Here is a 23588-nt window from a genome sequence, read left to right as displayed (position 1 = left end):
TGGTGACGTCACCACCACTTAGTGGCGAATGGCGGTTGTTGTTGTGTCTGTCTGTCCCTGTGTGAATCTGTGTACTGTGGTGACGTGTGTGTGTGTTTGAGTGGTGTGTAGTGTGTATGTGTGTGTGCGTACCCCTGCCTATTTAAATGTTCGTGTGAACATACCCTAGGGTCATCTCAGCCTTGAATGAGTACCTACCACCGTGAGCAAACAGCATCAGTGCTCCGGAGACAAAGTTGACCGGGCAGGGCCACACCACCGCCGTTCCGGCCTTCACAGGTGCTCGCGAAGAGCAGTTGCACGAACAGTTTATTTGAGGCTATATGGGGGGTCCCTGTCTTTTGTTCAGTAGGGAGGGAGGGTGGGCGTGAGTTAATGTGTGTTAGACTTTAACATGAATGAGTACCTGGTGTGGTATGTAAATACCGGCACTGGGAAACCATAGGTGCTCACGAACAGCACCTTGGCTTTACAGCAGGGGTGGGGAACCTGTTTTCTGCCAAGGGCCATTTGGATATTTATATAACATCATTCGCGGGCCATACAAAAATATCAACTTAAAAATTAGCCCGTTATATTTGGTCAAACATTTAATTAACTCGCCCCTAATGCGATGGGCTGGAACTGCTTATCTTTGGCGAGGCGTGGTGATGATGTTAGCTGGTGTTGACGATGTTAGCTGGTATTGACGATGTTAGCTGGTATTGACGATGTTAGCTGGTGTTGACGATGTTAGCTGGTATTGATGATGTTAGCTGGTGTTGACGATGTTAGCTGGTATTGACGATGTTAGCTGGTATTGATGATGTTAGCTGGTGTTGATGATGTTAGCTGGTATTGATGATGTTAGTTGGTGTTGACGATGTTAGCTGGTATTGACGATGTTAGCTGGTATTGACGATGTTAGCTGGTATTGATGATGTTAGCTGGTGTTGATGATGTTAGCTGGTATTGATGATGTTAGCTGGTATTGATGATGTTAGCTGGTATTGATGATGTTAGCTGGTATTGATGATGTTAGCTGGTGTTGATGTTGTTAGCTGGTGTTGATGATGTTAGCTGGTATTGATGATGTTAGCTGGTATTGACGATGTTAGCTGGTATTGATGATGTTAGCTGGTGTTGATGTTAGCTGGTATTGATGATGTTAGCTGGTATTGACGATGTTAGCTGGTATTGATGATGTTAGCTGGTATTGATGATGTTAGCTGGTGTTGATGATGTTAGCTGGTGTTGACGATGTTAGCTGGTATTGATGATGTTAGCTGGTATTGATGATGTTAGCTGGTATTGATGATGTTAGCTGGTATTGATGATGTTAGCTGGTGTTGATGTTGTTAGCTGGTGTTGATGATGTTAGCTGGTATTGATGATGTTAGCTGGTATTGATGATGTTAGCTGGTATTGATGTTGTTAGCTGGTGTTGACGATGTTAGCTGGTATTGATGATGTTAGCTGGTGTTGATGATGTTAGCTGGTATTGATGATGTTAGCTGGTGTTGATGATGTTAGCTGGTATTGACGATGTTAGCTGGTGTTGATGATGTTGGCTGGTATTGATGTTGTTAGCTGGTATTGATGATGTTAGCTGGTGTTGATGATGTTGGCTGGCTATTGACGATGTTAGCTGGTATTGATGATGTTAGCTGGTGTTGATGATGTTAGCTGGTGTTGATGATGTTAGCTGGTATTGACGATGTTAGCTGGTATTGACGATGTTAGCTGGTATTGATGATGTTAGCTGGTATTGATGATGTTGGCTGGTATTGATGATGTTGGCTGGTATTGATGTTGGCTGGTATTGATGATGTTGGCTGGTGTTGATGATGTTGGCTGGTGTTGATGATGTTGGCTGGTGTTGATGATGTTAGGTGGTGTTGACGATGTTAGCTGGTATTGACGATGTTAGCTGGTATTGACGATGTTAGCTGGTGTTGACGATGTTAGCTGGCGTTGACGATGTTAGCTGGCGTTGACGATGTTAGCTGGCGTTGATGATGTTAGCTGGTATTGATGATGTTAGCTGGCGTTGACGATGTTAGCTGGCGTTGATGATGTTAGCTGGTATTGATGATGTTAGCTGGTATTGATGATGTTAGCTGGTATTGATGATGTTAGCTGGTATTGATGATGTTAGCTGGTATTGATGATGTTAGCGGGTGTTGATGATGTTAGCTGGTATTGACGATGTTAGCTGGTATTGATGATGTTAGCTGGTATTGATGATGTTAGCGGGTGTTGATGATGTTAGCTGGTATTGATGATGTTAGCGGGTGTTGATGATGTTAGCTGGTATTGACGATGTTAGCTGGTATTGATGATGTTAGCTGGTATTGATGATGTTAGCTGGTATTGATGATGTTAGCGGGTGTTGATGATGTTAGCTGGTATTGACGATGTTAGCTGGTATTGACGATGTTAGCTGGTGTTGACGATGTTAGCTGGTGTTGACGATGTTGTTACTCGCAACTGCTTTTCCAGGTTTGCTCTCCTAGATTTGTTGAATTTCGAGTCCCGCCTGCGGTTGCCTTGGCAGGGCCAGAGACCAAATGATTTCTCGGGCCTCATACGGCCCGTGGGCCTCATACGGCCTGTGGGCCTCATACGGCCTGTGGGCCGGACGTTCCCCACCCCTGATTTACAGGGTTGTGTCTGTATGCATGCGTACGAGAGAGTGTGAGTGTGTATGCTTTAGTAAGTTTAAGGGGATGTGAGTGTGTGTGTGCGAGCGAGAGTGCGAGTGTGTTAGCGGTGAGCGCGATGCGCTATGAACCTGGCGACCCAGGTTCGATTCCCGCCCACGGCCAACACCAGTGACGATTATCTGAACCGGTCCTGGGCCTCCCCTAGGTCGACTCAGCCTCAAATGAGTACCATCGCCGCTAGGGAGACAAAGGCGGCCGGGCGTGGTGTTGGCCACCCACTCCCTCGTGTACGTTCCAGCCTTCATAGTTGCTCGCTAACAGCACTTGCCCCTACAGATTGTTAAGGCTATATGGGGGATCTGTTTTTGTGTGAGCGAGCGAGTGTGTTCGCGAGTGTGTGCGTCACAGCGCTCAGCTCCCGACAGCCACCCCCCCCCCCCCCCACATGATCCCTCTCTGCTCTCCGTTCACTCCGCCTCTCCGCCTCTCCCTGGGCCCCACTGAGAGGCGCTCCCACCTGGCTCACACCTGGCTCTCACCTGGCTCGCACCTGGCTCCCTCCTGGCTCACACCTGGCTCTCACCTGGCTCCCACCTGGCTCACACCTGGCTCTCACCTGGCTCTCACCTGGCTCCCACCTGGCTCCCACCTGGCTCCCTCCTGGCTCACACCTGGCTCACACCTGGCTCCCTCCTGGCTCCCTCCTGGCTCACACCTGGCTCACACCTGGCTCTCACCTGTGTCACACCTGGCTCACACCTGTGTCACACCTGGCTCCCACCTGGCTCACACCTGTGTCACACCTGGCTCCCACCTGGCTCTCACCTGTGTCACACCTGGCTCACACCTGTGTCACACCTGGCTCCCTCCTGGCTCCCTCCTGGCTCACACCTGGCTCTCACCTGGCTCCCACCTGGCTCACACCTGGCTCCCTCCTGGCTCCCTCCTGGCTCACACCTGGCTCCCTCCTGGCTCCCTCCTGTGTCACACCTGGCTCCCACCTGGCTCCTCCTGGCTGACACCTGGCTCCCTCCTGGCTCACACCTGGCTCCCTCCTGGCTCCCTCCTGGCTCCCTCCTGGCTCTCACCTGGCTCACACCTGGCTCGCACCTGGCTCCCACCTGGCTCTCACCTGGCTCCCACCTGGCTCACACCTGGCTCCCTCCTGGCTCCCTCCTGGCTCACACCTGGCTCACACCTGGCTCCCTCCTGGCTCTCACCTGTGTCACACCTGGCTCCCACCTGGCTCACACCTGTGTCACACCTGGCTCCCACCTGGCTCCCACCTGGCTCACACCTGGCTCTCACCTGGCTCACACCTGGCTCCCTCCTGGCTCGCACCTGGCTCACACCTGGCTCCTCCTGGCTCGCTCGCGATGGGACAGTGCGGCCCCGTCGTGTTCGCTGCGGCCACGCTCGTTAACCTCCGACCCCGCGCGGCCTGCCGCGACCTCTCAGCGCAGAGGCGTTTAAGGTCACAACGCGGCCCTGTGCGGCGTATGCACGTCTCACGCATGCTGGTGTACGCGTGGTGTACGCGTGGTGTGTGGTGTACGCGTGGTGTAAGTGTGGTGTGTGGTGTAAGTATGGTGTAAGTGTGGTGTAAGTGTGGTGTACACGTGGTGTGTGGTGTACGCGTGGTGTGTGGTGTACGCGTGGTGTAAGTGTGGTATAAGCGTGGTGTGTGGTGTAAGCGTGGTGTAAGCGTGGTGTGTGGTGTACACGTGGTGTAAGTGTGGTGTACACGTGGTGTAAGTGTGGTGTACACGTGGTGTAAGTGTGGTGTACGCGTGGTGTACGCGTGGTGTAAGTGTGGTGTAAGTGTGGTGTACGCGTGGTGTACGCGTGGTGTACGCGTGGTGTACGCGTGGTGTACGCGTGGTGTAAGTGTGGTGTACGCGTGGTGTACGCGTGGTGTAAGTGTGGTGTAAGCGTGGTGTACGCGTGGTGTATGCGTGGTGTACGCGTGGTGTAAGTGTGGTGTACGCGTGGTGTACGCGTGGTGTAAGTGTGGTGTAAGCGTGGTGTACGCGTGGTGTATGCGTGGTGTACGCGTGGTGTAAGTGTGGTGTACGCGTGGTGTACGCGTGGTGTAAGCGTGGTGTACGCGTGGTGTACGCGTGGTGTAAGTGTGGTGTAAGCGTGGTGTACACGTGGTGTACGTGTGGTGTACGCGTGGTGTACGCGTGGTGTACGCGTGGTGTACGCGTGGTGTACGCGTGGTGTACGCGTGGTGTAAGTGTGGTGTAAGTGTGGTGTACGCGTGGTGTAAGTGTGGTGTACACGTGGTGTAAGTGTGGTGTACGCGTGGTGTAAGTGTGGTGTAAGTGTGGTGTACGCGTGGTGTAAGTGTGGTGTAAGTGTGGTGTAAGCGTGGTGTGTGGTGTAAGTGTGGTGTAAGTGTGGTGTACGCGTGGTGTAAGTGTGGTGTAAGTGTGGCGCGCAGGACAACGCACGAGAACCACGGTACGCGTGCTGTACAGTACCGTTGGTACGGCCATCGGTCCCTGGGTACGCGGATCCCTATGCCCCTCCCCCATCCCCCGCCACTCCTCCCTTACCCATGAGCGGGACTCGAACTTGGCTCACCAGGTTGCACGTACATATGCTGAACTTCTTTCTCACCGTGCATAGCCAACCGTGCTCATCGGAGGTGCGGATTTGTAGCACAGAGCGTGAACCACCGCACTACTGCTCCCACTCGCCCGCCCGCCTGCCCATCCACCTACCCACCACTGGTTACCACACTTCTCTCGAACTTCTCCACCTTGGAATTTCCTCCTTCCATCATCGTCATCGTCTCTCCCCCCCCCCCCCCCAATGTCTCCCAACCACAACAACACTCCGGTTCAATTTCAGAAACGCGTTGACGCTCCCGTCCGTTGCAACTTTGATCAATGCTCTTTGTTGCTGGCCGTTGAACGGCTTGGGCGAGTGGTGGCCCGACGGTGCCGAGCGAAGCGAACCACGGGGCAAAGCCAGGAGCCGGGTGAGGAGCCGAGCAGAGACGCTGCGAAGCCAACCACACCACAGAGGCGGCGGCCCCCCCTCCTCCTCCGCCTCTCGCGGCGGCCGTCAACAACGCTCGTTCCCGCGGCTCCCTCCAGACGCGCCGCGCCGCGCTTCGTCTTAAACGGGCCTGGATTAGTACTCGGGGCGGTCAACATCCTGCTCTCTGCACCACCGGTAATCTCGTGAAATACAACAATACGCGGGAGAGTGAAACAAGCACAAAAAAGGCAGGCACGCCGAATTGGGCTCGTGCAGCGAATGTAGCGAAGTCGAGGGGGACAGACGCGACGGGGACAGACGCTACGGGGACAGACGCTACGGGGACAGACGCTACGGGGACAGACGCGACGGGGACAGACGCGACGGGGACAGCTCCTGAGCGGAGAACCCAAGCGGGGGCGCGACGGTCGCCACCGCCGGATTTGGGGTCAACGAGGTCACCGCCGCTTCGACCCCACGGCTGCAAGTTCCTCAAAACGCCCCCCCCCCCCCCGGCCTGCTGCCTCCGTTCTGCCCCCGGCAGCGCGGGATCGCGTTTAAGAAATAAAATTGCGCGTGAAAATAAATTCTCCTCTCGGCTGCCACTCCGTCGCTCTCCTCGCCCCCTCGCCCCCCCGCCGGCCCGCCCGCCTGTGAGTTGAACGCCGCCGCCGCGCTCCGCACGCGGGACAAGCGCGGGGGGGCGGTGGGGAGGGGGGGGGGCATCCCGGCGAGACGCGACAACCCCGAGTGGCGGCGGCGGAACCGGGGAAGCCCGCACGGCACGCGTGCCGCAAAAACCGGGCGGCACCGCCGCTCCGCCCGCGGGCGGTTTTTATCGTGGGACAGGTCGACTTTGGACTCGCGGCAGCAGGCGGTCGGGAGTCCTCGCCCCCAGCCTCCGGGAAGATTCCCCGTCGCGCCCATCGCGCCCAATCGCGCCCATCGCAACCATCGCACCAAGCGTCTCCCGTCCTCCTTTGGCCGGCCACAGGGCCCAGAGCGGGGCGTGCGGAGCGAGCCGCGGCAAACCCCCGCGGCTCGCTCCGCGCTTGCTCTCGCGAGTTTAATTTGCTTCAAAGGAAGGCAAATATTTACTTTCTCAGGGTTGGAATTAAAGCAGGAGAAAAAGAGAGCGAGAGCGAGAGAGAGAGAGAAAAAACAAACCCCCGCTCGCTTTATTTTCACTGCCTCATATTTTTAGCCGTCGCCACGTTAGCATTCCGCCGGCGCGCTGGGAAAACGGAAACTTTGGCAGAGTCGCTCGCGCGACGCTGACCACGGCCTGCTCTCGGAAACGCCGCCGCATTCAGACCGAGCGCGGTCGCTTCGAGCGGACGCTCGCCCATTCACGCCTCCGTCTGTCCGTGTCGTCGCCGAACAACAATCGAGGCATTAACCAACCCACAGCCTCGGCGAGCGGTGGGCTCCAACGACCCATAACCTAAAAGTCACGGAGTTGGCATCGTGGCAAGGAGTGAACTCCACCAACCCCCCCCGCCCCCACCCCCAGCTTTCATTAAACGTGTCGCCACCCGCTTTTTGTAGGTCAGCGGACCCTGCCATGGGAATGCGGAATTTCCACCACAGGCCCGGTGCCCAGAACGGAACGCCGCGCCATCGCAAACGGAGCGCCGCGCCTTTGCCATCTACGCGACATTCCGTTTGCCGCCGACCCCGACGCACTCTCCATCATCGTCACCGTAGCCGCCGCCGCCGCCGCCGCGCTGGAGCGGTGCCAGGGCCGCGCGCCACGATGAGCGACGTTCCCCCAAGGAGCGCCGACCGCCTTTGTCACCGCGCACAAAGCCCCTCGTCACTCGCGGAGCCTCGGCGCTCCAGCAGCCGCCACCACCGCTGCCACCGCCACCACTGCCGCCACAACCGCCACCACCGCCGCCACCGCCACAACCGCAACAACCGCCACCACCGCCGCCACCGCCACCACTGCCGCCACAGCCGTCACCGCCACCACAACCGCCACCACCGCCACTCCGCGTGGTCGCTGCCCCCCCCCACCCCCCCCCACCCCCCCCATCGGCATTCCTCGGCCGGGGCTGGATTGTCCACATTTCCATGGCGGGGCAGGGTGGGGGGGGAGATCAGGCTACACCGCAGGATGGCAGTTGTTGACAATTCAACTTGAAAGTACTCTCTTGATAGACCACGGAGGGATGGTTGACCATACGAACCTGATGTTCATAATGCCATTGGTGTACCGCCGACCACCCCGCTGTCCTATAATAATCATAATAATGATAAATCACACGAACAGCACGTGAACTGACACGCCGATAAACAGGGACACTGTTGCACGTGATACTTGTGTGCATCTGCGTGCATGCTCACGTGTGCGTGTGTGCATGGGATTGTTAGTGCAGTGGTGAGCACGCTACACTACAAGCCTGGCCACCCGAGTTCGATTCCAGCACCAGTGAAGATTACCTGGACCAGTCCCGGGCCTCACTAGGTCGACTCAGCCCTCAAATCAGTACCTGGTGCGATATAAATCGCCACGCGGGAGACAAAGGCGGCCGGGGCGAGATGCCGACCACCCTCCCCCCTCGTGTGCCGTGTCGACCTCCATCGGTGCTCGCGAACAGCACTTGCCCCAACAGTCTGCACAGGCTATACGGGGGATCTTTTTTTTATTTTGTGTGCATGCGAGGGGTGGTGCACTGGTGAAGTGGATCACGCACCGAGACACGAGCTTGATTCCGGGACATCAACGGCGAGTTACAGCCGAACCAGTCCTGGGCAATTCTCTACGTAAGTTCAGCCTCAAGCTAATAAACTAGCAGGGAGACAAAGGCGGCCGTGGCAGTACTGACAAAACCACCCCTTCGTCACTTTTTGCCCCGTACGTACGTTGAACTTCTTTCACGCCGTACGCAGCCAGCCGTGCTAATCGGCAGGTGGCTGCTCGTTAACAGCACACGCCGGACGCTATCCGGGGGACCTCTGTCCGTGTCGTGTGTGTGCGTGTCGCGTGTGTGTGTGCGTGTGTGTGTGTGTGCGTGTGTGTGTGTGCGTGTGTGTGTGTGTGTGCGTGTGTGCGTGCGTGCGTGTGTGCGTGCGTGTGTGCGTGCGTGCGTGCGTGTGTGCGTGCGCGTCCCACCTCCCCGCCCGTGCACGGCCGCGCCTGCGAGTAGCGCGACGTGCACACGGCGCCCGGCTCGTCCACGTCGTCGGCGAGCGCGAACTCGGCGCGGCAGTCGGCCGCGTAGAACTTGAGCGGCGCCCAGCTGGCGCCGCCGTCGCGCGAGCGCTCCAGCAGCATGGCGGCCGGGCGGCTCGAGCGGAAGATGGCGACCATGTGGGTGAAGAGGAACTCCCCGCCCAGGTCGAGCCGCACCTCGTCGGCCCTCGCGCCGCCCGCCGACTGCCACCACGAGCGCGGGCGGGCGAACGGCGAGTCGGCCATGGCCGAGGGGCCCCGCGCGGCACCGCCGCCGGCCCGCGCGTCGCACACCGCGTCGCACGGCCCGCGCCGGCACGCGGCCGCCCCCTCCTCCTCCTCCCCCCCCTCCTCCGTCTCCGTCTCGCCGAGGCGGCGGCGGCGGCGGCGGCGACCGGCGCCGACCTCGGGCCGCCGGACGGAGCGGCGCTCCGGCGAGCCGCCCGCCGACACGCAGGCCGGCTCGGAGCCGTTGAGGCCGCACTGCGTGAGGGTGGAGAGGCTGCGGCCCTGCGCCAGGTTGCCCAGCGGCGGGTTGCACGCGCGGCCCGCGCAGCGAGACGCGCGGGCCGGCACCGAGGCTGCGCGGGAAGACGCGAGGCGGAGCATCAATGACGATGACGAAGATCACAACAACAACCACGACAACAACAATGGTCACAACGGCAACAACAATAACCACATCGCACGGCTCGTTCAGTCCCGAGCAAAGCGCATCCACCGTCCACCGCCAGGCTACAACGCTGCCAGCTCAGAGCTGGAACTCAAATCGCTCGCCACGCAGGGGCACGGCGATCCAGCACTCCCACACTCGCTCGCTCCCCGGCGGGCCGTCAGTCACCTCCCCTTCACTCTCCTACAGCTACTACCGCGGTCACTTCGCACGTGACACACACTGATAAATACGCATCGTCGTTTGTTTACATATTAGTGTCCTACAGAGGTTTCTGTAACCGAGTTCTGTAATCTGTGTTGTTGTGTTCCGACGTGGTTGGTGATTCTGCCCAAGCCGATTTGCACCGCGGGGAATTCTGTTCTGTGAAGAGTGTTCGATTCCTCGTCGTGCGAGGAGAGCTTCTTGTTGTTGGTCATATTTCTGTTTCTTGTGATTTTTGAGTCCCACCCCCACCCCCTGGGCAACCCGAACACTTGAACTATCCGGGCTAGGAATCAGAATCAAGACGCCTTTGTTTCACCTGGGGGAATGTAATGCGAGCGTGAGCCAGGCTCTATCCGCTGATGCAGGGAGGCCTCCCCCTCTGACTCGTGGGTTGATGAAGGAATAAGATGAATGAAGCATCAAGCGTTGTTACTTCATTCATGAGTTCCGACGAGAACTTTGTTTTTTTCTTGTGGAGCCCCGGACAGAATGTTCCTGCATTTAAATTCAGCTGACAATGAATTAAGTTGTTTACACTGCATCTCACTCCACTCCCCTCTCATCTCACTCCACTCCCCTCCCCTCTCACTCCACTCCCCTCTCATCTCACTCCACTCCCCTCTCATCTCACTCCACTCCCCCCTCATCTCACTCCACTCCCCTCTCATCTCACTCCACTCCCCTCTCATCTCACTCCACTCATCTCACTCTACTCTCCTCTCATCTCACTCCACTCCCCCCTCATCTCACTCCACTCCCCTCTCATCTCACTCCACTCCCCCCTCATCTCACTCCAGTTCCCTCTCATCTCACTCCACTCCCCAGGCGGTCTACCCTCCTCTGCTGCTCACGGAGAGGAACTCCCTCCTGCCCCGACTCCCTTGCCTCTTGTCAAGTCCAGGGTTCCAGACGCTCCTCGTCTGCGCCCTCTCTCTCTCTCCGACCGAGCGTCTCCGTTCCGACAGAAACACTTCCCCGTGCACAGAGCGCTCCTCCATCCCAACCCTCTTCCACCAAAACCCTCCACCCCAACGCAATCCCTTCCTCCTCCTCCTCCTCCTCCCCACCCCGCCATCCAAGCCACCGTCTCCCCTCTCGTCACGCAGCGTTCAGGCCTTGCGGCCGCGCGTGACAATCGCGTAAAGATATAATTCGCGGGCCTCGTTCCGCCGCTGCCGGATGAGGGTAACCCCGCGTCGTGTTTGTTTCTGGGGGTTATTTGACCGTACTTTACCACGCTGCTCATCGCGGGTGGATGAGCCGGGGGGGGGGGCAGAGCGGGTCCGGTTCAGACCTCGCTGCGCCGTGTTTCACGGCGCAGCGTAGCGCTAACCGCTGCGCCACCGCTCCCCACCACCCCCCGACACCTGCCGACGTGAGCCCATCGGTGTGGGCGCGCATCCCGCACGGGGGCCTGGCAGGAGGGAGCGGTGTGGCCTCCGCGTCTCTCACGCTGCTCACCGCCGACAGCCGATTGAACCCAAGGAACAAACATCCCCGACTGACCGGGACCCTCCGGGAAACCAAGCCTCGAGACTCGGCGAGGCTTTCAAAACAAATCCCGAGCGGTTTCCCCGCTCAGGTGAGCTTTGAGCCGGTGCCCATCGTTCTCATCTCGTCCCCGAGTCCGCGGGGGGGGGAAATTCCACGTGCCTATGGCAGGGCAGAGTCATCCCATAAAGCAACCCAAGTGACTCCTCAAAAAGTGGCGCTCGTCCAGAGGGACGCCGCAGGAACGACGGCCCCGAATGGGCGACCAAACCGGGATTGGAACTCACAATCCCTGTGACTTGCGGACCGCTCGCTCGCTCGCTCGGCCGCTGAGAAACGCGGATAAACAAACACCTCGGACTCTACCTTCGCACACAGAGACACGGGGCGGGGGGGGGTGGTGGGGGACGTCTGAAGATTGGAACGCAGAGAAAGGTGGGTGACTGCCCTCGGGGGAAGGCTGTTGCAGACTGCAGGCCCAGCAGCGTGGAAGCGGAGGTCTCCGTCGCACACGGACGCGTGGAAGAAAAAGCGCCCTCTGTTTTGAACAGAGGGCAAGAACGCATTTCTTCAAAGGGGCAATGCGATTGTTGCACGAGAGCTTGGGGAAAAGAGAGGATGGAGAGGGAATTCCAAAGCGGAACGGTGCAAGGCAAGAAGCAGAAAGAGAAGGGAGGTGACCTGCGGTGAGGTGAGTGCGTGGCTGAGTGGGTGGGTGATTGGTTGAGTGTGTGAGTGGCGTGGTGTGTGAGTGGCGTGGTGGTTGAGTGAGTGGTGTGGTGGTTGAGTGTGTGAGTAGTGTTGTGGTTGAGTGTGTGAGTGGTGTTGTGGTTGAGTGTGTGAGTGGCATGGTGGTTGAGTGTGTGAGTGGGTTGGTGTGCGAGTGGTGTGGTGGTTGAATGTGCGAGTGGTGTGGTGGTTGAGTGTGTGAGTGGCGTGGTGGTTGAGTGTGTGAGTGGCGTGGTGGTTGAGTGTGTGAGTGGTGTTGTGGTTGAGTGTGTGAGTGGCATGGTGGTTGAGTGTGTGAGTGGCGTGGTGGTTGAGTGTGTGAGTGGCGTGGTGGTTGAGTGTGTGAGTGGCGTGGTGGTTGAGTGTGTGAGTGGCGTGGTGGTTGAGTGTGTGAGTGGCGTGGTGGTTGAGTGTGTGAGTGGTGTGGTGGTTGAGTGTGTGAGTGGTGTGGTGGTTGAGTGTGTGAGTGGCGTGGTGGTTGAGTGTGTGAGTGGCGTGGTGGTTGAGTGTGTGAGTGGGTTGGTGTGCGAGTGGTGTGGTGGTTGAATGTGCGAGTGGTGTTGTGGTTGAGTGTGTGAGTGGTGTGGTGGTTGAGTGTGTGAGTGGTGTTGTGGTTGAGTGTGTGAGTGGCGTGGTGGTTGAGTGTGTGAGTGGCGTTGTGGTTGAGTGTGTGAGTGGTGTGGTGGTTGAGTGTGTGAGTGGCATGGTGGTTGAGTGTGTGAGTGGGTTGGTGTGCGAGTGGTGTGGTGGTTGAATGTGCGAGTGGTGTGGTGGTTGAGTGTGTGAGTGGCGTGGTGGTTGAGTGTGTGAGTGGCGTGGTGGTTGAGTGTGTGAGTGGTGTTGTGGTTGAGTGTGTGAGTGGCATGGTGGTTGAGTGTGTGAGTGGCGTGGTGGTTGAGTGTGTGAGTGGCGTGGTGGTTGAGTGTGTGAGTGGCGTGGTGGTTGAGTGTGTGAGTGGCGTGGTGGTTGAGTGTGTGAGTGGCGTGGTGGTTGAGTGTGTGAGTGGCGTGGTGGTTGAGTGTGTGAGTGGCGTGGTGGTTGAGTGTGTGAGTGGGTTGGTGTGCGAGTGGTGTGGTGGTTGAATGTGCGAGTGGTGTTGTGGTTGAGTGTGTGAGTGGTGTGGTGGTTGAGTGTGTGAGTGGTGTTGTGGTTGAGTGTGTGAGTGGCGTGGTGGTTGAGTGTGTGAGTGGCGTTGTGGTTGAGTGTGTGAGTGGTGTGGTGGTTGAGTGTGTGAGTGGTGTTGTGGTTGAGTGAGTGGCGTGGTGGTTGAGTGTGTGAGTGGCGTGGTGGTTGAGTGTGTGAGTGGCATGGTGGTTGAGTGTGTGAGTGGCGTGGTGGTTGAGTGTGTGAGTGGCGTGGTGGTTGAGTGTGTGAGTGGCGTGGTGGTTGAGTGTGTGAGTGGTGTGGTGGTTGAGTGTGTGAGTGGCGTGGTGGTTGAGTGTGTGAGTGGCGTGGTGGTTGAGTGTGTGAGTGGCATGGTGGTTGAGTGTGTGAGTGGCGTGGTGGTTGAGTGTGTGAGTGGCGTGGTGGTTGAGTGTGTGAGTGGCGTGGTGGTTGAGTGTGTGAGTGGCGTGGTGGTTGAGTGTGTGAGTGGCGTGGTGGTTGAGTGTGTGAGTGGCGTGGTGGTTGAGTGTGTGAGTGGCGTGGTGGTTGAGTGTGTGAGTGGCGTGGTGGTTGAGTGTGTGAGTGGGTTGGTGTGCGAGTGGTGTGGTGGTTGAATGTGCGAGTGGTGTTGTGGTTGAGTGTGTGAGTGGTGTGGTGGTTGAGTGTGTGAGTGGCGTGGTGGTTGAGTGTGTGAGTGGCGTGGTGGTTGAGTGTGTGAGTGGCGTGGTGGTTGAGTGTGTGAGTGGGATGGTGGTTGAGTGTGCGAGTGGTGTGGTGGTTGAGTGTGTGAGTGGCGTTGTGGTTGAGTGTGTGAGTGGCGTGGTGGTTGAGTGTGTGAGTGGCGTGGTGGTTGTGTGAGTGGTGTTGTGGTTGAGTGTGTGAGTGGCGTGGTGGTTGAGTGTGTGAGTGGCGTGGTGGTTGAGTGTGCGAGTGGTGTTGTGGTTGAGTGTGCGAGTGGTGTGGTGGTTGAGTGTGTGAGTGGCATGGTGGTTGAGTGTGTGAGTGGTGTGGTGGTTGAGTGTGTGAGTGGCGTGGTGGTTGAGTGTGTGAGTGACGTGGTGGTTGGGTGTGTGAGTGGCGTGGTGGTTGAGTGTGTGAGTGGCGTGGTGGTTGAGTGTGTGAGTGGGTTGGTGGTTGAGTGTGTGAGTGGGTTGGTGTGTGAGTGTGTGAGTGGCGTGGTGGTTGAGTGTGTGAGTGGCGTGGTGGTTGAGTGTGTGAGTGGCGTGGTGGTTGAGTGAGTGGCGTGGTGGTTGAGTGTGTGAGTGGCGTGGTGGTTGAGTGAGTGGCGTGGTGGTTGAGTGTGTGAGTGGTGTGGTGGCTGACTGTGTGAGTGGCGTGGTGGTTGAGTGTGCGAGTGGCGTGGTGGTTGAGTGTGTGAGTGGCGTTGTGGTTGAGTGTGTGAGTGGTGTGGTGGTTGAGTGTGTGAGTGGCGTGGTGGTTGAGTGTGTGAGTGGCGTTGTGGTTGAGTGTGTGAGTGGTGTTGTGGTTGAGTGTGTGAGTGGCGTGGTGGTTGAGTGAGTGGCGTGGTGGTTGAGTGTGTGAGTGGCGTGGTGGTTGAGTGTGTGAGTGGTGTGGTGGCTGACTGTGTGAGTGGCGTGGTGGTTGAGTGTGTGAGTGGCGTGGTGGTTGAGTGTGTGAGTGGCGTTGTGGTTGAGTGTGTGAGTGGTGTGGTGGTTGAGTGTGTGAGTGGCGTGGTGGTTGAGTGTGTGAGTGGCGTTGTGGTTGAGTGTGTGAGTGGTGTTGTGGTTGAGTGTGTGAGTGGTGTGGTGGCTGACTGTGTGAGTGGCGTGGTGGTTGAGTGTGTGAGTGGCGTGGTGGTTGAGTGTGTGAGTGGCGTGGTGGTTGAGTGTGTGAGTGGCGTGGTGGTTGAGTGTGTGAGTGGCGTGGTGGTTGAGTGTGCGAGTGGCGTGGTGGTTGAACGCGGCGGTGAATGAAGAGGCGCAACAGTCTGGCAGACCTCAACGCGGCAGGAGGAATCAACGAGGCTGGAGGGCATGGACACAAACACGCACAGATTCACACAGACACGCGCAGACGTCACCCCCCACAGATAGCGAGACACGCACGGACACACCCTCAGGTGCATGCCTGCTTCGCGAGACGGAGAGACAAACATCTCCCCCCGTGAGTTAGCGAGCGCCTACTGAGGCTGCAGCGCGAGGGGACGGGTGGGTGACGGCACCAAACACACTGCACCAGGATCGCGCGTTTCAGTCTGAGCGGACCTGGGGGATGTACACGCCAGATTTAGATTCACGTCTGTCGTCGTCAGCGTTGCGCGCCACGCGCAGGAATCAACCCGAGGTGACCGCGATCTAGCGGACACAAAGACCAGCGCTCCCACGTGCAACTGCTGTTAGCGAGCGCCTATTAAGTCCAGCACGGCGGTGGTGTGGCCATGCCCGGTCAAATTTGTCTCCGGAGCACTCATGCTGTTCACTCAAGGTACTCATTTAAGGCCGAGTTGACCTAGGGTATGCTCACACGAGCATTTAAATAGGCAGGGGTACACACGCAGTACACACCGCTCAAACACACACACACACAAACGCGCGCGCGCGCGCGCGTCACCACGGTACACAGATTCACACAGGGACAGACACAAACACACACATTCACACACACACATTCACATAGCCACCCACGCACATTCACAGACACACACAAAGATCCCCCGTGTAACCTTTAACAGGCTGTCGGGGCAAGTGCTGTTAGCGAGTAGCACCTATGAAGGCCGGCACGGCACACGAGGGGGTGGGGTGACCAACACCACGCCCGGCCGCCTTTGTCTCCCTAGTGACGATGCTTACACATCGCACCAGGTACTCATTTGAGGCCGAGTCGACCTAGGCGAGACGCGGGACCGGTTCTGATAATAATCGTCGCTGGCGTTGGCCGTGAGCGGGAATCGAACCCGGGTGGCCAGTTTCGCAGCGCTAACCGCTACACCACCGCTCCCCACACCACACACACACACCGCAAGCACGCGTACTCACACACACACTCGCATACCTTCACGCGAACAACCCCGGCATGGCACACACGTAGACACGCAGACATCACGTACACAACAAAGATCATACATACCTCGTGGAGCTGGGCAAGCGCCGATTGCGAGCGCCTATTAAGACTCTTAGACCGCTGCACACACAAAGATCCCCCGTGTAGCCTGTAACAGGCTGTCGGGGCAAGTGCTGTTAGCGAGCAGCGCCTGTGAAGGCCGGCACTGTGGCACGCGAGGGGGTGGGTGGCCAGCACCACGCCCGGCCGCCTTTGTCTCCCCCAGTGGCGAGGTTTACTACGCACCGCACAAACTACGGCGTGAGCGGGAATCGAACTCGGGTCGCCAAGTCCGTAGCGCAGGGCGCTAACCGCTACCCTCCCATCACAACAACCGCCATTCGCCACTAAGTGGCGGCGACGTCACCACGGCGCTTGTGCCAGGCTAGGTGCACGTTGAGGCCACGTTAAGTGTCGAACAGCCCCTCTGGCAGGAGGTCACGGAGCAGACCCAGCAGGTGCCACGGGTCGACCGACTGAGATGACTGGCCGATGCACCACCTGTGCCCCCTACTGTGCCAACTTGCTGTGCTTTAGCAACCCGGCGCTCCGCTCGTTGTTGTGAGCGTCGCTCCTCCGCCCTCCGTTTTTGGAGGGCGACTGCCTCCAACTGCCCGGTAGCAGCGTCCTTCACGAGCCTCCTCCACAGAGGCCGATCTTGACACCGCTGGCACCAGTCATCGGCAAGTCCACTCAGCTCCACGTCCTTCTGTACCACATCACTCCATCTCTTCTCCAGCCCGTGCCGCGCCCGTCTAGCCCTCTCTATCTGGCTGAACAAAAGCTGTTTCGGCATGCGGTGGTGGCTGGGCATGCGGGCTACATGACCCAGCCAACGCAGCCTTGCCTGCCGGAGGAGCTCACCGATGGGACTTTGTCCAGATCTTTGTAGTGCAGACACAAAGATCCCCCGTGTAGCCTTAACAGACTGTAGGGACAAGTGCTGTTAGCGAGCACCTATAAAGGCCGGAACAGTACACGAGGGGTGGGTGGCAAGCACCACGCCCGGCCGCCTTTGTCTCCCCAGTGGCGATGTTTACACACCGCACCAGGTACTCATTTGAGGCCGAGTCGACCTAGGGGAGGCCCAGGACCGGTTCAGATAATCGTCACCGGTGATGTTGGCCGTGAGCGGGAATCGAACCCGGGTGGCCGGGGTTCATCGCGCAGCGTAGCGCTAACCACTGTACCACCGCTCTCCACACACACACACACAGACAGACACACACACAGACACACAGACACACATAGACACCCACACAGACAAACACACAGACAGACAGACAGACACACATAGACACACGCAGACACATATAGACACACACACATATACACACGCAGACACACATAGACACACACACACAGACACACACAGACAGACACACACACAGACAGACATACACACACAGAAACACACACACAGACACACACAGATAGACACACACAGACACACACAGACACACACAGATAGACACACACAGACACACACACAGACACACAGACAGACACACGCAGAAAGACACACACAGACAGACACACACAGACAGACACACACACAGATAGACACACACAGACAGACACACACAGATAGACACACAGACATACACAGACAGACACACACACAGACACACACAAACACACAGACACACACACAGACAGACACACACAGACACACACAGACAGACACACACACAGATAGACACACAGACACACACAGACAGACACACACACAGACAGACACACAGACACACACAGACACACACACACACAGGGTGGCACACACACAGACAGACACACAGACACACACAGACAGACACACAGACACACACAGACAGACACAGACAGACACACACAGACAGACACACACAGACAGACACACACACTGTGGTCACCTGCTGTCTGGTCTCGCGTGGACATCGCCACCACCACCGTCACCGCCATCGTCGTCTCGAGCAGCAGCAGGAGGAGAAGGAGGAGGCGCAGTGGTGGCGGCGCAGACCCCAGGCAGCCCCACGCACACATCGCGTCTCGTCTCACGCACTCATGGTCGTCTCGTCTCACGCACTCATGGTCGTCTCGTCTCACGCACTCATGGTCGTCTCGTCTCACGCACTCATGGTCGTCTCGTCTCACGCACTCATGGTCGTCTCGTCTCACGCACTCATGGTCGTCTCGTCACAAGCCTGCATCTCAAACCCCCCCCGGCCGTCGCCTCGCATCTCGGGGGTGGGCGGAAAAGTTCCGTGGCCCCGTCCCACCGAGACACTCACTCGCCCAGACACTCACCCAGACACTCACTCGCCCAGACACTCGCCCAGACACTCACCCAGACACTCACTCGCCCAGACACTCACCCACCCACTCTGCCACTCAGCCACTCACCCAGACACTCACCCACCCAGACACTCACCCGCCCAGACACTCACCCACTCACTCGCCCAGACACTCACCCACCCAAACACTCGCCCAGACACTCACTCGCCCAGACACTCACCCACCCACCCACTCACCCAGACACTCAGCCACTCAGGCACTCACCCAGACACTCACTCGCCCAGACACTCACTCGCCCAGCCACTCACTCGCCCAGCCACTCACTCGCCCAGCCACTCACCCACTCACCCAGACACTCACCCACCCATTCAGCCACTCACCCAGACACTCACTCGCCCAGCCACTCACTCTCCCAGCCACTCACTCGCCCAGCCACTCACTCGCCCAGCCACTCACCACCCACCCAGCCACTCACACAGCCACTCACCCGCCCAGCCACTCACTCACTCAGCCACTCATTCACTCAGCCACTCACTCGCCCACCCAGCCACTCACTTACCCACCCAGCCACTCACTCACCCACCCAGCCACTTAATCACCCACCCAGCCACTCAATCACCCACCCAGCCACTCATCCACTCACCCACCCAGGCACTCACTCGCCCAGCCACTCACTCGTCCACCCAGCCACTCACTCGCCCACCCAGCCACTCACTCGCCCACCCAGCCACTCACTCGCCCAGCCACTCACCCGCCCAGCCACTCACTCACCCAGCCACTCACTCGCCTACCCAGCCACTTACTCGCCCACCCAGCCACTCACTCGCCCACCCAGCCACTCACTCGCCCACCCAGCCACTCACTCGCCCACCCAGCCACTCACTCGCCCACCCAGCCACTCACCCGCCCAGCCACTCACTCGCCCAGCCACTCACCCGCCCAGCCACTCACTCACTCACCCAGCCACTCACTCGCCTACCCAGCCACTTACTCGCCCACCCAGCCACTCACTCGCCCACCCAGCCACTCACTCGCCCACCCAGCCACTCACTCGCCCACCCAGCCACTCACTCGCCCACCCAGCCACTCACCCGCCCAGCCACTCACTCGCCCAGCCACTCACCCGCCCGTCACTCTGGACCACTACTCTCACGCGCAGCCTCCCGCTCCGCCTCGCTCCACTCAATGAGTCGATCCTCAACTCACGCGGCCGTTTCCGCAAACAAAGGCGATGGCCGGGGAGGAGCCCACGTGCGGCGGGTGGGTGGGGCGTGGCCTCGTGGCAGCGGGCGTGGCCTCGTGACAGCGGGCGTGGCCTCGTGACAGCGGGCGTGGCCTCGTGGCAGCGGGCGTGGCCTCGTGACAGCGGGCGTGGCCTCGTGTCAGCGGGCGTGGCCTCGTGGCAGCGGGCGTGGCCTCGTGACAGCGGGCGTGGCCTCGTGGCAGCGGGCGTGGTCTTGTGACAGCGGGCGTGGCCTCGTGACAGCGGGCGTGGCCTCGTGCATCTTCAAGCGCCGATCGCTCTAAGGGTTTTTTTTGACGTTCCTCTAGCGAAGTCTTTCCCCCCCCCCCCCCCCCAAAATGAAACATTCTTCAAATCGCTTTAAACTATTGTCATTGTAGTGCGTATTTAATGTGGTGCTGCACTCTGATGTTGTAGGAGAAAACATTTAGTAAAATGTTTGTTTAATTAAGTAGAACGTGTTGTCTATATTTATTTAAAGTTGCGCATTATGACGTGACGTCATATTTCCCAAACACCTCCCCCGTCACACATCGTCATAAATGTATAGCCCCTCCCCCCCCAGGTGCGTGACGTCATTTATGGACGGCCCCTTAGCCGTGGCCAGAAATGCAACTATTCATGGCGCAGCGCGCTAAACACTTCTCCTACGTGAACACCAACACACACACACGGCGCGTCTCCGGCTTGTTCCGCAAGGAGAGGCCGCTCCCCATCACAGCTGCTTCCCCATCCACCGCTCTCATCAGGACGAGCAGTGTAAGCTCGGGCAGGGAGGGAGGCTCTGTGGCCAGGCGTGGCGTCCGTGTTGCTCACTGTGGAGGAGGCTCGTGAAGGACGCTGCTGCTGCTACTGGGCAGGTGGAGGCAGTCGCCCTCCAACAAGGACGGAGGGCAGAGGGGTGACGCTCACAACAACGAGCGGAGCGCCGGGTGGATAAATAGTAGGGTGCACAGCGGTGCATTTGCCAGTAATTTCAGTCGGTCACACCATGGCACCTGCTGGGTCTGTCCCATGACTTACGATATGTAACGCAATTTTTGTTCCTGGGTAGTAAGTGTTATTTCGTAATTGCTTAATGCTTAAAAGAATAGAAAATTGATATTTTCCCCCACAAACTTTCCTTTTGTGACCAGGTCAGTGATATTTTGAAATTTACCTTTTTTCAATGAGAAAACGGGCGAATTTGTGCATTTTCGTTCACATAAAGTTATCAAGAAAATAAAAAACGTCACTTTTTTCAAAATTTATTGTTGTGGTTTTCACACCTGATGATGATTGCTTGTGTTGCAGTCGAAACCTCGTGCGAATTTTATTGTTTTATATTTTTATTATTTTATTGTTTCCCTTCTACGTGACTTTACTGAAAGAACCAAGAATATGAATCCCTGCAGTCACGAAAACTTTAAATAAATAAATAAAACATCTGAATAAAAATGACATGTATTTATACGACAAAAATGACGACAAAAGATTTAGAAGTGAGTAGTTTTTCTAGATTTACGATTATAATCTAAATCACTTTCACGAATCAGCCCCCAAACGTAGCCTCCCATCATGTTCTCGTTATACTGTCCTTGGTAACGGCATTCAAAGTCCAGTATATCCTGGTGGAAGCGCTCGCCTTGCTCCTCCGAGCACGCTCCCATGCTCTCCTTGAATTTATCAAGATGAGCATCAAGGATATGGACTTTGAGGGACATCCTACAGCCCACTGTGCTGTAGTTCTTCACCAGTCTCAACCAGCTTCGCATAGTTTTCGACCTTGTTATTGCCCAGGAAGCCACGAACCACTGCGACAAAGCTGGTCCAAGCAGCTTTCTCCTTACTAGTGAGCTTCTTGGGGAATTCACTGCACTCCAGGATCTTCTTTATCTGTGGTCTGACGAAGACACCGGCTTTGACCTTTGCCTCAGACAGCTTAGAAGTATTGAAGGTACTTGAAGGCTGCCGACTCCTTATCTACAGCTCTGACATATTAAAATTTTCACTTAAAACTTTCGTGACTGCACGACTTCATATTCTTGGTTCTCTCGGTAAAATAAAAAAATAATAAAAATAAATAAAATTTAAAATAAAAATAATACAAGCCCGCTTGTGTTACGATCGAAATATCGTGTATTTTTTTGCTTTTATTATTTGATATGTATTATTGTTTTATTTTATTATTATTTTTCTATCCACGTGACTTTACCGAAAGAACCAAGAATAACTCTGACAAATTGTTTCACGAGGCCCAATTTAATGTGCAGTGGTGGCATCAGCACCTTCCGGGGGTCCACCAGTGATTCCCACTTGACGTTGTTCCTCCCCACAGAGAACTCGGTCAGCTCTGGCCAGTCCCTTCTGTGGTAGTGCGCCTTGGTGTCCCTGCTGTCCCAAAGGCAAAGATAGCAGGGAAACTTGGTAAAACCGCCTTGGAGACCCATCAGGAATGCCACCATTTTGAAGTCTCCGATGACCTCCCAGCCGTACTCATCATACTTCAAGGCGCCCAGCAAGGTCTTGATGCTGTTGTAATCCTCTTCGAGGTGCACCGAGTGAGCCAGGGGAAGAGACGGGTACTTGTTACCATTATGGAGCAGCAGGGCTTTGAGGCTCCTGGATGAGCTGTCAATGAAGAGGCGCCGCTCATTACTGGTTACAGGCGATTCCGATTGCCTCGAACAGACTGGTCACATTGTGGCAGAAGCAGAGCCTGATCTTGACGGGTGAAGAAGCGGCAAAAAGGTTGGTGACGCTTCCTGTGATCTGCAACTTGCACACTTTCATCCAACAAGTTCCACTGCACCAATTATCAAAGTGAATGTGCAATTGCCATCTAAATACCGAAAGCGTGTCAAGACGCTGGAGAGATGGAGGCGATTGGTCTTCGCTTAAACATTGGGGTGGGCAGTGGGCAGTGTGGACACCCAGGACTATTCGAGACATCGGCAACGATTGACGTTTTACAGGAAGGTGAGACACGGAGAGACACGGAGGAGAGATGTATGGACACAGAGAGGTGGGGAGAGACCGAGAGACACGATATAAGCGGCAGATACAAAGTGGGACAGACGCAGAGAGAGAGAGGGATAGGTTAGATCCTTGGCTCTGCGCGTGTGTGTGACGGCGTTGTGGTGCTGCAGCTGAGGCTTGATATCGTGTGAGCACTCTGCCTGTACAGAGCCGAAGCATTCGTCCGCTGACGAACCGATAAGAAACCCAAGCCGTGTGACGCGTGTAACGCGATGCGTGCCCAGGTATCTTTCAAAAGGACGTCAAAACAACATTCTCTACAAGTCTCCTTTTAAAAAAAAATCCTCTCTCTCTCTCTTTCTTTCGCGGACGATGCTCGCAACGTGGCTGGCGTTTGCGCGCGGTCTCTGACGCAGCGCGCGTGACATTTGCCGCCGGGGCCGGTAACTCGATCGCTGTCGGTGAGAGTCGAGCACGCGGCGGGGCAGGACGAGACGACACCGGCCGCTTTGACTCGCAAACCGCAAAACATCGCGATGGGGGGTTTCGCCCTTGCCCGGGGCTCCAACCCAGGCCCCGTCGCACGCAACGCCCCCCACCCCCTTTCACTTCCCCCGGGGCCCCGCCAAGGCAGCCTCAGAAATCTTTGCTGTTTATGAGCGGCGGACGAAGAGTGAGAGAGGGGGGGGTGGGCGAAAGAGAGAGATGGGGGGGGGGGGGCGAGAGAGAAGGGGGCGAGAGAGGGGGGGGGCGAGAGAGGGGGGGGGGGGCGAGAGAGCGAGAGAGAGGGGGGACTGGCGAGAGGGGGAGGGAGAGAGGGGGCGAGAGAGAGGGGGGCGAGAGGGGGGGGCGAGAGAGCGAGAGAGAGGGGGGACTGGCGAGAGGGGGGCAAGAGAGAGGGGGCGAGAGAGAGGTGGGGGGGGGGCGAGAGCGAGAGAGAGGGGGGACTGGCGAGAGGGGGAGGGAGAGAGGGGGGCGAGAGAGGGGGGGTCGAGAGAGAGGGGGGCGAGAGAGGGGGGTGCGAGAGAGAGGGGG

The 23588-nt window shown here is 57.4% G+C and overlaps 1 protein-coding gene across 1 annotated transcript in view; it reads right to left on the bottom strand.

Annotated features, from left to right (window-relative positions):
• NTN4 (netrin 4) overlaps positions 1 to 19632 on the bottom strand; it is a 29786-nt gene extending 10154 nt beyond the window's left edge. The window contains exons 1-2 of the mRNA XM_076074520.1: positions 17971 to 19632; positions 8755 to 9395 (exon numbers count right to left, since the gene is read on the bottom strand). Of these exons, the coding sequence (XP_075930635.1) occupies positions 8755 to 9395; positions 17971 to 18100 (771 nt within the window). The 5' untranslated portion in view covers positions 18101 to 19632. The remainder of the gene's footprint in view (positions 1 to 8754; positions 9396 to 17970) is intronic.
• Positions 19633 to 23588: the final 3956 nt, after the last annotated feature.

The sequence above is a fragment of the Petromyzon marinus genome, chromosome 48 (assembly GCF_048934315.1).
Source record: "Petromyzon marinus isolate PM22_M1 ecotype Great Lakes invasive population chromosome 48, UKy_Petmar_22M1.pri1.0, whole genome shotgun sequence".
NCBI classification, from domain to species: domain Eukaryota; kingdom Metazoa; phylum Chordata; class Hyperoartia; order Petromyzontiformes; family Petromyzontidae; genus Petromyzon; species Petromyzon marinus.
Note: the sequence above shows the minus strand (reverse complement) of the source record. Positions and strands in the feature narration are given on the sequence as shown.